General features: G+C 54.2%; 1 protein-coding gene across 6 annotated transcripts in view; it reads left to right on the forward strand.

The window, feature by feature from the left end:
* LOC109307088 (myomegalin-like) overlaps nt 1-13,209 on the forward strand; it is a 76,847-nt gene extending 63,638 nt beyond the window's left edge. For 4 of the 6 annotated variants that reach the window (XM_019530746.1, XM_019530750.1, XM_019530751.1 and 1 more), the window contains 9 exons: nt 633-757; nt 1,310-1,540; nt 1,716-1,832; nt 3,215-3,441; nt 3,996-4,139; nt 7,928-8,066; nt 10,169-10,215; nt 10,665-10,722; nt 11,969-13,209. In XM_019530746.1, the coding sequence (XP_019386291.1) occupies nt 633-757; nt 1,310-1,540; nt 1,716-1,832; nt 3,215-3,441; nt 3,996-4,139; nt 7,928-8,066; nt 10,169-10,215; nt 10,665-10,722; nt 11,969-12,114 (1,234 nt within the window). In that variant the 3' untranslated portion in view covers nt 12,115-13,209. The remainder of the gene's footprint in view (nt 1-632; nt 758-1,309; nt 1,541-1,715; nt 1,833-3,214; nt 3,442-3,995; nt 4,140-7,927; nt 8,067-10,168; nt 10,216-10,664; nt 10,723-11,968) is intronic. The other 2 variants (XM_019530747.1, XM_019530748.1) reach the window with 2 other exon arrangements.
* The last annotated feature ends 1,883 nt before the right edge of the window (nt 13,210-15,092 follow it).

Here is a 15,092-nt window from a genome sequence, read left to right on the forward strand (position 1 = left end):
CAGGCTGAGAGCCATGGGCCTCTTCAGCCTGGAAAAGCGCAGGCTCAGGGGTGATCTGGTTGCCACCTATAAGTTTACTGGGGTGTTCACCAGGATCTGGGGGAACATTTGTTCACCAGAGCGCCCCAAGGGATAATGAGGTCAAACGGTTAAAAACTCCAGCAAGACTGTTTCAAGCTGGACATAAGGAAGAATTTCTTTACTGTCCGAGCCCCCAGGGTCTGGAACAGCCTGCCATTGGAGGTGGTTCAAGCACCTACTTTGAACACCTTCAAGAGAAATCTGGATGTTTATCTTGCTGGATCCTATGACCCCAGCTGACTTCCTGCCCCTGGGGCAGGGGACTGGACTCGATCTTCCAAGGTCCCTTCCAGCCCTAACGTCTATGACATCTATGAAAGTCTATATGGTCTAGATGCAGGATCCCAGGTGGGCTGGGTCTGTATCTGTGTTTGTGACAGCACACTCTTGCCAAGGGCTATGATGCCAGTTCTCCAACTTTGACATCAACATGGAGTCTGTCAGGAGAGGAGGGCTGAATGCTAGTGGCAAGGGGTGCCCAGCCAGCCTGGTACTTCCCTTCAGCAGGCTTGTGTATGCCCTGCTGACCCCACCCATTCCCTTCTTCTCAGGCTTCAGCGCACAGTGACACTCCTACAGCAGCAGTGTGAGGAGAACCGGCTAGTCTTCCAGGCTCTCCGCTCTGAGCTGCGGGTCTACGACACTCTCTTTGGCCCCTCTAAAGTGGCTATGTCAGGTATGTGTCCTGTTTCACCAGCCCCTTGGGGGAGAAGGGACAAGGTGCTCTGCTTGGTGTTGGCAGGCTATCAAGCATTAAATGTTAGCAGTGAGAGGGTTGCAACACAAGCAGTAGCTTAGATCCTGCCTGGGCAGGCATTGCTGGCCTCCATCCATGTCTCCTGAGATGGGCAGCTGCTCACCAGCCCCAGAGAGGTGCCTTCTGGGCAGGAGCTGAAACACCTGGCACCACACCAAGGAGGAGTTTTAGTATAACTTAGTGAAGCCCACACTCCACCATAATGCTTCTCTGGTGTCTGGGGATTGGAAACCTTGAGTAAACTCCTCTTTATTTCTCTGGGACATGAGAACATGCTAAGCTGGGGATGGTTGGGGGCTACCATTCACCCTGTGTTATTATTGAGTCTTTGCCCATGATGGCACAAGAGGCAATTAGCATCAGAGAGCTACAGCTCCAAGCTGATCTGGAACTGAAGTGCCAGCATCCCTTGGGGAATAGCATGAAGCAGCAGGCACAGACAGTTTTTGAACTACTTGTGTTTGTTCTCAGCTTGCATCAGGGACCTGTACTGGAAACAGCCTTCCGGCAGTGACCTGGATGCCCTCCTGGCTGAGGTTCAAGCTCTGCGTAGCCAGTTGCTGCAGGGCATTCAGGTGAACAGCTCCTTGCGGCAGCAACTGGAGCAGCAGCAGGAGGGGAGAGCCAGCCTAGTGACACATGGCTCTACTTCCCATGTCTTTGCTGCCAACAAGCCACCAGGTGACTGGCAGCTCTTCCAAGGTGAGGAGGAAGAAGGCTGCCAGAGGCCATGCTGGATGGGGGCAGAGGCAGCAGGGCTGGTTGGTCCATCCCTGGTGACCATGGTTCACTTCTAGACCCTCTGGGTTCTCTGATGATGGGAGAGGCCACTGCTCTCAGCCTGGTAAAAGAACCCCTCGTTGTCTTGCCCTTTTAGACTCAGTTCCTTCTCCTCCGGTTCGGGATGTGGGTATGAGCTCTCCAGCTCCTCTCTTCTCTACCTCTTCACTGACTGCTCTAGGCCCAGATGCCTCGCTTCACCATCAGGCAAAAGGTAAAGTATGTAAAGCCCCCACAGGGGCTAAGTCCAACTGAGGCTTCCCAGGGTGTTGGTGGACCCTGCAGGAGCCTGTTCATGCATAGCACAAGGCTGGAGCAAGCATGATGCAGGCGGCTTTCTGCACATTATGTGGCAGAACAGAACCAAGGCAGAGATTTGTGTGTTCTTCAGTTTTAAAGGCAGAAATTTCCACACAATCTATCAGCCCTTCTGCATGGCCCAGGCCAGAGAATCCTGTCCAGGGGCTCCCCCTGTCCAGCCCTGTATTTTGGGCTGAACTCAGAGCATCTCTCTTAGAAAGGAGCCTAGGCTTGATACCAAGATTGCCAGGAAAAGAGAATCCCCCACTCCTACATCTTCTTCCAGCTCTCTTTGGTGCCTTCTCCTCACTGACTCCACTGGGGAAAGGGCCCCTCAAGCCATCCTCTCCCAGCCTGGGACCTGCTTTGCTCTCTATCCTCCTCACAGGGTCCTCCAAGAAGCATGTGAACATCATTCCCCTTGAGTAGATGCTGCCTTGCCTCCAGGGGGGTGGGGGGTCTGTCTCATGTCCCTGGCTAGTCTTGGCAGAGGCATTCCCAAGCATCTCCTGGATGCTGGCAGGGAACCGGATGAGTACCAAGCAGCTGGTGCTACCCAGAAATGCCTTAACTTTCAGGTTCCTATTTCTGTATAGCTAAGAAGGGGAATGTACAGTGCTTGGCTGTGTGGGCTCCTTGGAGCCAAAGAACACTGCCCCTTCCCCTCTTCCCGTGGGTTCACAGTATGTTTTTCTTCCTGGCTCTGAGTGACCTGAGCTGCAGGATTGGGCTTGAGAGAGGGCAGTATGTAGAGAAGGAGGGCTGGGAACCAAAGCACAACAATACTAGGCATTTGTGGACTGGAGAGAATGCCTCAGGGAAGGGTGGGAATGTCAGGGACTGCCAGGCAATGGTTATGGTGGGCAGAAACATAGCCAATGTAGGTCATGCATTTGGGAGACGTTTGTGGCTGAGAGCATCCAGCAGGGTCTGCTGACTTTGGAGGGGCCCTACCTTTGAGAAGCCTGAAAGGGACTGTGTGTTTAGAAGCCAGTGTTCAGCACTAGCTGAAAATCACATTCGCTGAAGGTGTCTCAAGAAGGGCTTCCAAAAACTGAGGCCACCAAACTCGCTAGGGATTTCTGAAAATCCCAGCCCATTGCTTCAATGACTTGGACAAATAGATGGAGCTGCCAGGTCCGGGCCCTGGAGATATAGCACCCCCTAAGCACAGTTTAGGTTTAGGGTAACTCAGATCTCCAGCTGAAGACCTGTCCTCATGCAACCACGCTGAGGAAGGCCAAGCTGAGGAGCTGTGCTGGCCCCTGTGACTGTGAGGCCCTGCTTTGATTTCAGAGCTATGCAAGGAGGATCCCTCAGCGAGGAAGGGCTCCCCTTCCCTGAAGGGAGATGACCCAACTGGTTCATTTGCCAGCAAACATGGATGTCACATCATTGGCCATGTGGATGACTACAGCACACTGAAGCAGCAGATCTTGGAGGGCAAAATGCTGGTCCACAAGATGGCATCTCTCATGCGGCCAGCTCTCAGTGTGCCCAGCCTGGAGGCCCAGGGCATGGAGGTAATTCCTTTCTGCAAGGGGGTTGGGGTAGGTACGGGTTGTTACGCTTCTGGGCCATGTAATGCTCCTCTAAGCCCTTTAAGGGTGAAGGAGAGAGTTGTGGGAGCATCCTGCCGACCTGCTGTAATGCTGCTTCCTGGCTGGGGCCAACTTCTCCTTGGTGAGGATGGGTGGCTGTAAAAGATCCTGGGGAGCCCACTTGGAGCTGGGCCTGTAGGAAACAATTGTTCCTGAATGGGATCAGCAGCAGTGTTGCATGGAGGCATTTTAATGCCAGGTGGGTCAGTGCACAGCCTGTCCACATGCTGGTGGGTTAAGTAGAGTCCTCTCTCCCCACCTTCTCTGACTCAGAAGTCTACTTTCAGATGGGAATCCAGCCTGTCATGAAAGCTGTGCCCCTTGTGCCCAGAGTAAATACCCAGCAGGGCTTACTGCTACCTGCAGGTCACTCAGAGCACAGGCTCGGGGTGTTGCAGGGCTGCATGGTTGCCTTGGCTGCAGAGTCCCACGGGGCTGGGGTTCTGTTTAACGAGTGCCTCCCCTCTTCCCTGCAGGCCCTTGAGCGTGGAAGCATTAGGCAGCTTTTCGGCAGCACAAGCACCTTGCATCAGATTCTGGAGGAGTGCGCCTCCCTCCTCAGTTTGTTCTGGAGGGCAGCGCTGCCCGCAGCCTCCAGCCCTGCCCAGCACAGGACAATGGTAAGGGGAGCCTAAAGTGTTACCCTGCCCCTAGCACTGCCTAGCACCCAACACCTCACCATGGTTCCAGGTTCCCCATACCAAGATCTCAGCTTGCCTTGTTGTACAACTCCAGGGCTGGAAGGGATCTCAGGGGTCACCTAGTCCAACCCCCTCACAAATGCACAGTGTGCTGTCCCTGACAAATGTCTGTCCAGCCTTCTCTTGAAAACCTCCAAGGAGGGAAATTCCACAGGGCAGCTTGTCTGCGGGAAAGCCACCACCCCCTAAACCTTCCCTTAAACACTGGAAAGTTAGTTAAAGCCATGGGCAACTGGTCCTACCTTAGTTGGGGGTAGCGGGGACAGTGACTGGTGGGGTCCCCCCATGGCCAATCATGCCAACTGGGAAGCACTCGTGGCACTCCCAAAAGTGGCCACGGCACTTCATCCAGCACTCCCACGCCCCGGCTGGCACTCACAGGTGGGCACCAGCGCTCCCGCCTGCCCCCTTGCCTGTCACCTAAGTGGGGAGTGCAGCCTGTTGGGGTGCACCAGCACTCTCAGGGGGTGCACGTGCATCCCTCTGCACCCCCTATGCATCGCCACTGGTTAAAGCTTTTGAAATTGGAAGTATCAAATAAGGCTTTCATTTTAACTGTGTTCTTTATGACCTTTCCTGTGAGGTGCAGAGGGTTTATACAGCTTGCTCCCCCCGCTATCCTGTCTGTTCTCGGACCTGTACTCTTTAATGTCTTCGTAAATGATCTGGACACTGGTGTCAAAAGCAGGCTGGCTATGTTCACTGATGACACCAAACTTTGGGGAAGAGTGTCCACACTTGAGAATAGGCTGGTGATCCAGGCCGACCTCAATAGGCTTGCAAGGTGGACAGATGAAAACCTGATGGGATTCGGTATGCAGAAGGTGCTCCACCTTGGGAATAAAAACCTGCATCCCACCTATAGGCCTGGCAATGTTACACTCACTAGTACCATGAGCAAAAGAGACTTGGGGATCATGACTGACCACAAGATGAACATGAGCCACCAATACAATACTGCAGCTGGCAAAGTAAACAAGACTCTGGTTTGCACCTACCAATGCATCTTGAGCAAGACCCAGGATGTCATCCTCCCACTGTCCTTCACCTTGGTGAAGCCGCAGCTGGAGTACTACATCCAATTCTTGGCTCCCCAGTTTAGGAAGGATGTGGAGAATCTTGAAAAAGTCCAGAGAAGAGCCACATGCATGATCAGAGGGCAAGAGACCAGGCCTTATGAAGAGAGGCTGTGAGCCATGGGATTCTTCAGCCTAGAAAAGCATAGGCTCAGGGGGGACTTGGTGGCAGCCTATAAGTACATAAGGGGTGTACATCAGGATCTGGGGGAACACCGGTTCACTAGAGCACCCCAGGGGATGTCAAGGTCCAACAGTCACAAACTCCTGCAAGACCATTTTAGGCTGGACATAAGGAAAAACTTTACTGTCTGAGCCCCCCAAGGCCTAAAACATACTCCCCACAGAGGTGGTGCAAGCACCTACTCTGGATACTTTCAAGAAACATTTGGATGTTTATCTTGCTGGGATCCTTTGACCCTAGCTGACTTCCTGCCCCTGGGGCAGGGGGCTGGACCCTATGATCTTACAAGGTCCCTTCCAGCCCTAATGTCTGTAAAATCTCTGAAATCCAAGTTCTTCTCTGACAGTGGAAACCAACCTTTATGGTAGGCAGGCCAAAAATTAGGCCCTGCAGCCTCCCACAGCACCACTCCAATCCCCTTTCCTGCCTGATCTGCTGCTGTGCTCTCTACTCCTTACCTGATCTGCTACTCCAATTTCTGCTTCCTGCCCTATCTATGCTGTGCTCCCTAATACATCCCTGATCTGCCATGTGCCACACACACAAGCTGCCCATGCCACTTGTGGTACGTATCTCAGGTTAGTCACCCCTGTTCTATAACATTAGTTTGAGTCTTTTGAGGAGGGGAAAAAAATATTTGAGAAGGGCTGGAGCTACTCCTGCTGCTTTTCAACCCCTATCATCCTTCCCTGAGGACAGAAAAGGGCAGACACACAGAAAAGAGGGAGAACAGTAGTAGAAGAGGTAGTGCCTCTCTGAAGCTGACTCTCAGTTGCAGCTGGAGAAAGGTTGTCCTCTTATCAACCACCCTGGGACCTGGCAGACTTGTATCCATGGCAGGCCAAGAAACTGCTTCTACCCTCCCTTATAGTTTCATAGATGTTGGGGCTGGAAGGGACCTTACAGATCATCAGGTCCAGCCCCCTTGCACTTGGGCAGGAAAGACTGCTGGGATCAGATGACCCCAGCAAGATGATTGTAGACCCCAGCAGTGCTGCCTTGGCTAAATCAGGTCAGAACCTGCTTAAGCAGGAGGCAGAAAGAAAGAAAGAGAGAGAAGAAATGTGATGGGGGAAAAAAAGGGCAAGCCAGAAAGGGTCAGAAAGGGAGAATGCAAATCTCACCCCAAGTGAAGTTTCAAGCTTAGCCAAATATGGTGGAAGTGGCAATGTCTCTGAGTCTCTCTGGCCTGGCCAACTCGGGGCCTTTTCCAGATTTTGGATGGTGAAGGCCCAGTTGTGCCCCAGGAGATGGTGGGGCAGTAGTCACAATGGCAAAGCATGTTCCTTTCAAGCTGCCATCCTCCTGGTGTTTGTGCCAAGTTGTCAGGGGAAGGCACAACAGTAGAACAGCTCATCAATTATTACTTGGCTTCACCCAGCATGCTTTATTTCCAGCATGCCAATTTGTCTGGTCTGTTGATTTCTGGCTCCGAGTTCTGGTTTGCCAGCACAGGGACTTTCTTGCTTTGGATTGATTCAGTCTTTTGTCTGTACTAATTGCTTTTTATTTCATTTACTGACTTGCACAAGCCCTTTTATGTAGCAGGCTGAACCAGACTTGTCACCTCAGACACCCTGGAGTACAGGTGCCTGCCTTATCCACTCAGGCCATACCTCCAGCCTGCCCTCCCATGTACTGGTGTCATCCCTGGTATCAGCAGGCTCACTAGGATGTGACTGAGTGCAAATCTCATCTTGTTCTGCCTGAGGCAGCTTGTGTTCAGAGGGAGCCAGAGAGCAGCCTTGCCACATGGGGTGCAGGGACTCCAAGGCCGTGGGTACTCAGGATGGAAGCCAGTGTGTTGACTTTCCTTCTTCTGTGCGCACATGCACCTACCCACCCATCTCCTTCTCATCCAGAAGTCATTGCACCAGATCATGCCACAAGAAGCCCCAAGCCTCTGAACTTGGTCACAGCCACAGGAAATGCAGCAAGTGGAAACTGAAGTTGCCCAGGAGACTGACGTGTGATGTCACCTGGCTGTGAGCTTCATGCTCAGAAATGCATCCCAGGGGCCAGCAGCAGTTGGGGGCCACTGCTTTATTGTGTCCACCTGCCACTGGCAATACACGTCTTCAGTAGTGCCCATGAGAGGCCGGAGAGCTTGTACTGGATTGGCTGTGTGCAAAGAGCCAATTGGGCATTGGGATGCTCCCAACCTGGGGTTTGGAGTCTACTGCCAATGGCAGTCGCCCTGCTAGCCTGAGTGCTCAAGGCTCCTGTTTCATGGGACTAGCTGGCCAGGGCTGTAGCCCAGGCTCTCCCCTCTGCCCCCCTTTCTGTCATGAGCTCTCTCCTCCAGTGTGTGGGGGCCTCTAGATCTTTGCCAGGGAAGGCTGAGTCAGGGTAGCAGATGGGTTGTATGGAGGGAGGGAGTTCTGGCTGTGCTGTGATTCTCAGAGATGTGTGGCACAGGCTGACCTATCTCCCCTGGCTCTTCCCAGGAGCAGGTGATGAAGGAGGAGATCCTGGAACTGCGAGCTCAGCTATTGAAGAAGGAGACTCTGCTCCAGAGCATGGCTGAGCGCCTGCAGAGCACCAGCCGCCTGAAGGAGAACATGGAGCATTTCATCATCAGCCACTGTAGGTGCTCACTATGGCAGGTCACACTCGTGTAGCAGCTGCGGCGGGGGGGGCAACACCACAGCAGTTCTAGGAGGGGCACTGAGAGGGTAATCACCTACCACGCCCGCTCAGCCTCCCTCTCCCTACAGCTCTTGGCCGTTGCATGTTCTGTATGTTATCAGTTATCTGTATGTCTCTGGTGGAGATACCATGATATAGCCCTGGCAGGGGAGATACCATGTGGTGGTTTTCAGCCCAGGTGGTTTTACTTGCTTGGCAGGAGAGATGCCCTTCTTCTTGGCCTTGAGTGACTTGGTGTCATTAGAGGGTGGAGACATGTCCCTTGCATTTCAGGCAGGCTGACCCTTGTGTAAGTCTCCAAATGTCTCCAAATGCAGTGATCTCAGCTACACAATTTATGGTGATGGAGGACTGCTCTCAGATTTTCCCTCTAGCTTGGTCCTTTGGCCTTTTAGCTAGAGGCAAGCAAAACTAGGGGGCATCTGAACTCCAAGGCCTCCAGGCTTGGGGCTTGCATGTAGGATGCTTGCCATGGATTTGAAGCCCTAGGCTGAAGAGTCTGGGAGGCAGGATACCTGCCAGGGGTTGTGCAACACAGACTTGAATGATTGAGTTCTGCTCAGTTGATAGAATTTGGAACTGATTTGGCTCAAGGCATGAAATTAAAAAAAAAGTTATCAGCCCTTCATGCATGGGGATGGGTGCTGATTGTGCTCAGAGGCTCGTGCCCTGGACTGTCTGCAGTGTGGCGGAGGCTGGGGAGGGACTGGTCTTTATCTCCTAGCCCTCATGTACTGACAGCACCCTCATCATGTAACAAGGGGCAGTATCCAGGGCCTCAAGCTAGCTCGGATGCCAGCAACATATCATTTGTTCGACAGCTGGAGCAGAGGCTCCTCTGCCAGCCAGTACATAGTAGGCACCCCAGGGCAGGCAGGTGAATCCAACCCTCCCCCCAGTTGCCTCTCTGCAGTGGCAGCACTGGCATTGGCAGGCTGGGGCACCAGAGCCTGGCACATGCTGAGTCCTGTATGGGGCTGGCCTCCTTGGAACAGCAGTAGGAGCCATGGTGCCAGGAGCCAGGTGGCAGTGTCTAAATCAAGAAATACTGAATAGTGTGAAGTTTCTCATTTATGTTACAAAGAAATAGTGTTCAAAATGGAAGTACTGCAACTTTCAGGCAAAGGTGCTTAAAATATATGCAGAGTTCTAATAAAAAGATAAGCTTATTTATTTACAGGTTACAGGGGTGGGCGGATGAGAACAGGATGGGATTCAACACCGCCAAGTGCAAAATGATGCACCTGGGGAGGAATAACCGGCACCATACCTACAGGCTGGGGAACTCCCTTCTTGTCAGCACAGAGGCGGAAAAGGATCTTGGAGTCATCACTGACTCCAAGATGAACATGGGCCGGCAGTGTGGGGAGGCAGTCAGGAAGGCCAACCGTACCTTGTCATGCATCCACAGATGCATCTTGAGCAGATCCAAGGAGGTGATCCTCCCCCTCTTTGTGGCACTGGAGGGGCATATTAGGCAGAAAAGCCCCCTGTGAAAGCAACCGAGATGATGTTTCATAAATCACAGAGAAGTAGGGCTGGACCTCCAGAGGTCACCTAGTCCAACCCCCCACCTGAGGCAGGGTCATCCCTATCCAAATGTCACTATGCCTATTCTGCTCAGCTTCACTGCCCTTCTGATCATGTGGCCAAGGTCAGCCCCTGCAGAGCTGCTCCCCTGGTGTGCCCCATAACCCATGCCTCGGAGGCCGGGGTCCTGCAAATCCAGTGTCTCCCTGGCACTCTGTGTCCCTGAGGTGGCGGAGGAAGAGCTACAGCCTCTGCCTGGGTCACCCACACATCAGCTCCATTCTTTTGAGACCTTGCTCCTTACTGGCACTGGTGCATTGACTATGGCTCCAGCAGAGTGAGCTCTGGCTGTGGCAACCCTGGTAGTTTTGGCCATGTAGGCTGTAGGGCCCCATGCCCTAGGCACAATGTCCTCATTGCATCTCTAGCTGAACTGCATAATCCCTAGGTTGCTGGTGAGCATGCCAGCACTGTCACGCTCCTGCTGACTGCTCCCATCTCTGTTGCAGTGACCAAAACTCATGATGTGCTGAAGAAGGCGAGGACAAACCTGGAGGTGAGTTAGCCAAGGGGCAAGAGCACGGCAGGACCCCACACACCCTGGGGGTGGGAGAGGGGGCTCCAAGCTGTGTGCCAGCCATGGCCAACAGTGGTTGGAGCTGGGGATGAGCAGGGGCTCTACATTAAACTGGGGGGGATTGGCCCCTGACTATGGGCTAATGGGGCTAACAAGGGGGTTCAGGGGCTCTAGGTACACACTGCGGGAGGGGGCAGCACACCTGGGCTCTCCAGGGAAGAGCAGGGAAGGGGCAGAGAGAAAAGACAGCTGGTGGAGGGTGCCAGGGTAGTCTGGTGGGGCAGGACATGGAGGGAAGGGGCTGAGCTGAGTCTGTGGTAGGGTGCTTGGGCCCTGCCTTCCTACCCCCCGGGCTCTGGGTCCCCTGTTCTATGCCAGTTGTGCTTCTCATTCCTTTTCTCTTTCTCATTCCATCTCTCTCTCCTGAGCCTTTCCAGAAGAGCACTCCCCAGAGCTCTGTAAAATCACCTCCCTTTCTTGGCGAAGGTAACAGCCTCTGCACTGTCCCTGCCTGGCCCAGGCTGGTGCCCTTCATCCACACCCTCTGGGAGACCACCTCCACCTCCATGGCACATGGCGGAGGGCTATGGGGCTGCAGTCAGGGACCAGACATCTCCCTGTGGGGAGGTGTATGTGGGGTGAGGGGTGTCCTGCTTGGGTGAGAGGCTTTTCTGAACTTCCTGTGGCTCCTCCATCAGCTCCCATGGGGAGGTGCCAGGACATCAGAGCCTCTGTTGCCAGCATACTCTGGACCAACCCTGCTATGGGCTGGGCACAGCATCCTGGAGCTGCTAGAGCAGCATGTTGACAACCTGGGGTCTCCGTGGTAAAGTGGGGGAGTGGGCATGTGCACTCAGCTGTTTTCTGTGGTGCTCATGCACAGAGGTGCCAGCCTTCATGGGCGAAGGCACAGCCCCAGCTTGTGTTGTGTGCATGCAGGTGTCCTGACAATGTCACACCTGCCCCATGCATGCTCTGGCGGCAAGGGCACGAGCATGCCCAGTAGGAATGCCAGGGTTGGCACTTGGGACCCTTGCATCTACCTCAGTGAGTCCAAGGCAAGGTACCTTGAGATCCTTTCAAGGGTTCTGTAGGGTGCCATGCAATGTTGGCCCTGCCAGGTTTGCAGACATGATTTATAAGGTAAACCCAACTGCTTGGACCTGCTGTGGGCTTCCACGGTCCTTGCAACAGAAGAATTGCTCTGTTATTTTTATGTGATCAAAATAAATAAGCAAAAGCTGAGAGCTGGCACATTCTGAGGGAGGCTTTGACTCTTCTGATGGGGTCCTTGACTCCAAAATGGTTGGAACCCCTCTGCTCTACTTCTGGCCTGCTCAGCCATGGAGAAGTGGCCTTTGATGGCCACCAGTGAAACTGCAGGTAGTTCTTGTGCCGTAGTCCCACCTGCACCACTGCAGAGGCAGCTCTAGAACATGCCTGAATGGCAGTGCTGGCAATAGCATTGCCAGGGGTGGCTGTTCTGGGCACAGCTCTGCGCTGGACCCTGATGCATAGGGGGAAGGGGGCAGGATGGGTACTTTGAGAGGCCAGCTGGGCCAGCAGAGGTGTACCACGTGTGCTGCTTGAGGTGCCCCTTGCCTCCTCTTTGCAGGGGCATTAGCTTGCTTCTCTGACCCCCACCCCCCCAGGAAACCTCCTGCCTCCTTCCAGCCTTCTTGGGCATCTCCAATAGCAAATGCCTCCAGCTGGTTTTGTGCTTTCTCTCCAGGTGAAACCCCAGCGGGCACTTCCCAGCCCTGCCATCGCATGACCCCGGCTTGCCAGGAGCCAGGAAGAAAGAGAAGCCATCCCAACTCCTTGCCGCAGCAGGAGGAACGGAGCAGGCCCTGCTTCATTCACCTTCACAGCTACTGAGCCCCCACCCCTGCTTCCCACCCAGCAGGCATGGCTCTGTGGCAGTTCTCAGGAAGACAGCACTGCCCTTCCCTGCTGAGGTGTGCCCATCCCATCTGCTGAGTGAGGCTTTGGAGTCTTCCAGATCACGCTGGAACCTAATTATTCTGCATGTGACTTAGCCCACAGCTGTTTCTGGCGTGTCCACAGGGGTAGGCTGCTTGGATGAGTCACTGCTAGGGCTGGCAAGGGGGCATCTGGCAAAGTGGCTTTCCCACCAGCTATGCCATCACCCACATGGACAACCACTCACAGCAGCAGTGCCCTTCAGCTGTGTGGCCGCACGCTAGAAGGCTGTCTGGAGACCACCGCCCACCTGGTGGGCCGGACTAGAACCGCACCGTACTACTGAGTGATGCGTGTGCTGGGGAGACATGGCAGGCAGGCGTGTATGTCTCCTGACCTGTTGCCTCAATGCAGCACCTGCTTTGGCTATACCAGCTTTGAGCAGTTTGAGAGCTGTAGCTTCCTGACGAGCATTATTGAAGTAGCTGTCACCGCAGGCTCAGGAGGATCATGTAACGTTAAGGCTGCATGTACCCTGCTGTAGGAAGATGAGCCCTGGCGAGGCTGCGCTTAGCTGGCTGCTGGGAATCTAGCATTGCTCTGCCTCTGCAAGGTGTGATGGGGCCAGGAGACTTCACACCAGGGGGTTTGGGCACAGCCATCCCTTCCCTGCTGGAGTCTTTAGCCCACAAGGCTAAAGCCCGCAGGAGGTGGTGAATGGGACAGATGGCTGGTCAAGCCACTTGTTCAGCTTGGGCCTCCTGTTCATGTGGAAGATGAACTTAGCACCGCCTGTAAACAGGCTTGAGAGGCCCAATGGCAGCCAACCCTTGCTTGCGGCACGTCTGTGCTCGTAGGATGCGTATATATTGTAGCTGCATCGTGCAACAGGGGCTGGGGTGCCTATGATGTGTCCTAGCAACCGTTCTAATGTAGCAGGCCTCCCGCTGAGCCAACTCGGCTCCCATTTCGGGAAGAAATAAGATGTAAGAAATGAAGTGTTTCCTCCCTGATCCCAGTGAGGCCCCAATAAACTCATCTTTTTTAAAATATTGGCTTCAGTAGTTTTTAGCCTCTGAGGACCTTTGGGGGCAGTGGCCATCACAGAACAGCTTTTTGTCCATTGTGTGGGATGCTTTGCCCCTGCCAGGGCTGAAAATGCCTGTGATGCTCCGAAGGCAGGGCTGGGTACTGCTCCCTCACCTGTCTCCTGCAGCAAACAAACCAGGGCTAGCTGAGCTTGAAGCTGGCCTAATTCACCCCCAAGCTCTGGCTCTGTCCACCCACATGGCCCCTTCTCTCACACTCTGCCACCATGCAGGGGCTCCAGAGCCCATGGCAGGTCATGGTGTCCCTGGTTGGGCTTAGGCACATGTGGCCCAATGCCTGCAATGTCCCACCTCCTCCACAGCATTTTGAGGTAGGACATCAAGGAAGCCAGCTCCTGCCTGTGCCTATCCCACCCCAGCCCCCATCTACTGGCGAGCAGGTTAGTCTGCCATCAGCAAAACTGTTGCAGGGAGGCATCCAGCCCAGCAGGTCAGGTAACACTCACTACCTCCTCCTACCCTTCCTGGCCACATCAGTGCCTCAGGCCCCAACAGCCCAGGCTCTGCACTAACGCTGATAACAAACTTTATTCAAGTCAAGTCACGTCTCTGTGGAAACTCATAAGCATTACTAGACAAGGTACATCCAGTGTAAAAGGGACTCCTGTATCCTGTATGCAGCCACTTGGGGGCCAGAAGTCCTGCCAGTGCTCCCTGCAAAAGGCCCTTACCAATGACAGGAGGGGTGGGTGAGGCACAAGTCCCTGCTTCATGCACTCAGGAACAACTGCCTGGGCTCCTCCTCCCACCCTGCTTGTGGGGATGAAAGGCTGACCTGGCCCAGGACATGGTGCCTGGCTGACTCCTAAGCAATGGCCAGCTCTTCAGCTCCCTGTGAAGTGGGACACAGAGCAGGCCCCTCCTGAACACTGTCCAGCTCAAGCAGGTGCCCCTCAGCAGAAAGGCTCTGATTCCTGCTCCACAGCATGTGTCAGGGGTTAGGAATCTCAGCAGCTGCCAAGGCCTGCAACACTGCATCTCTGCAAAGCTGAGACCCAAGCCCCAGTCTTCAGAGTGCAAGTTAACTCTTGGTTGGGGAAAGGCAGGCTGAAGGGATCAACTGATCAGGCTACTAGAGTGCAAGCAGCCCAGGTTCTCCTGCCAGGGCTTGTGTGACATGCAGCAGGGAGATAAACAGCACCAGGAGCTGGGGGTTGTCTGCGGAAGCAGAAAAGCAAGGGCCAGGGCCCTGGATTCCAGCATGCAAGGAAGTTACATGCAGCCCCCACCCCCCAGTGCAGCAGTGGGAGCCAGCTGCTCCACAAGTCAACCTCCATCTTATCAAGAAAGCTCTGTCTGCTGGGGGGGTGTGAAGGAATGAGGGGGAGACTCCACCACAACAGTCTCACCACTCCTCTTCCAACACAAGAGATTCAAGGGCTTGGTAATAGCAGAGATGTAGGCCTTCATGCTCCCCCAGAGTGGAGTTGCCCACTGTCCAGAAGGACAGGAACCAAGAATCAGCAGATAGGCCAGCAACTGTGGTTCAAAGCCAGGCTTGTGCTGTGAGCAGCAAAGCAGCAATAGGGACCTAAAGCCTAGGGATCTGGGCCCTCAGCTTGAGTCAGCAGCCCTCTGCTGTTGGTCAGGTTCAGGCCCGTGTGGTCAAAACCACTGCCTTGTCCTGGCACTGACTTTTCCTGTAATTCCCTGGGGAGTAACGCCAGGAAGCATGCTGGCCCTGTTCCTTCCGATAGCCGTGAGTCTGTGGTCACACTGGCATCACCGCTGCCACCAGAAACAGCAGTGCAGCTCACAGGAGTCTCTCATGTGTTCTGTAATACTTCCTCCAACACAGACCCAGCAGCAGGGAGGACAACAAAT

Source organism: Crocodylus porosus, unplaced genomic scaffold (genome assembly GCF_001723895.1).
Source record: "Crocodylus porosus isolate Cpor-Errol unplaced genomic scaffold, CroPor_comp1, whole genome shotgun sequence".
In the NCBI taxonomy this organism is placed as follows: Eukaryota; Metazoa; Chordata; order Crocodylia; family Crocodylidae; genus Crocodylus; species Crocodylus porosus.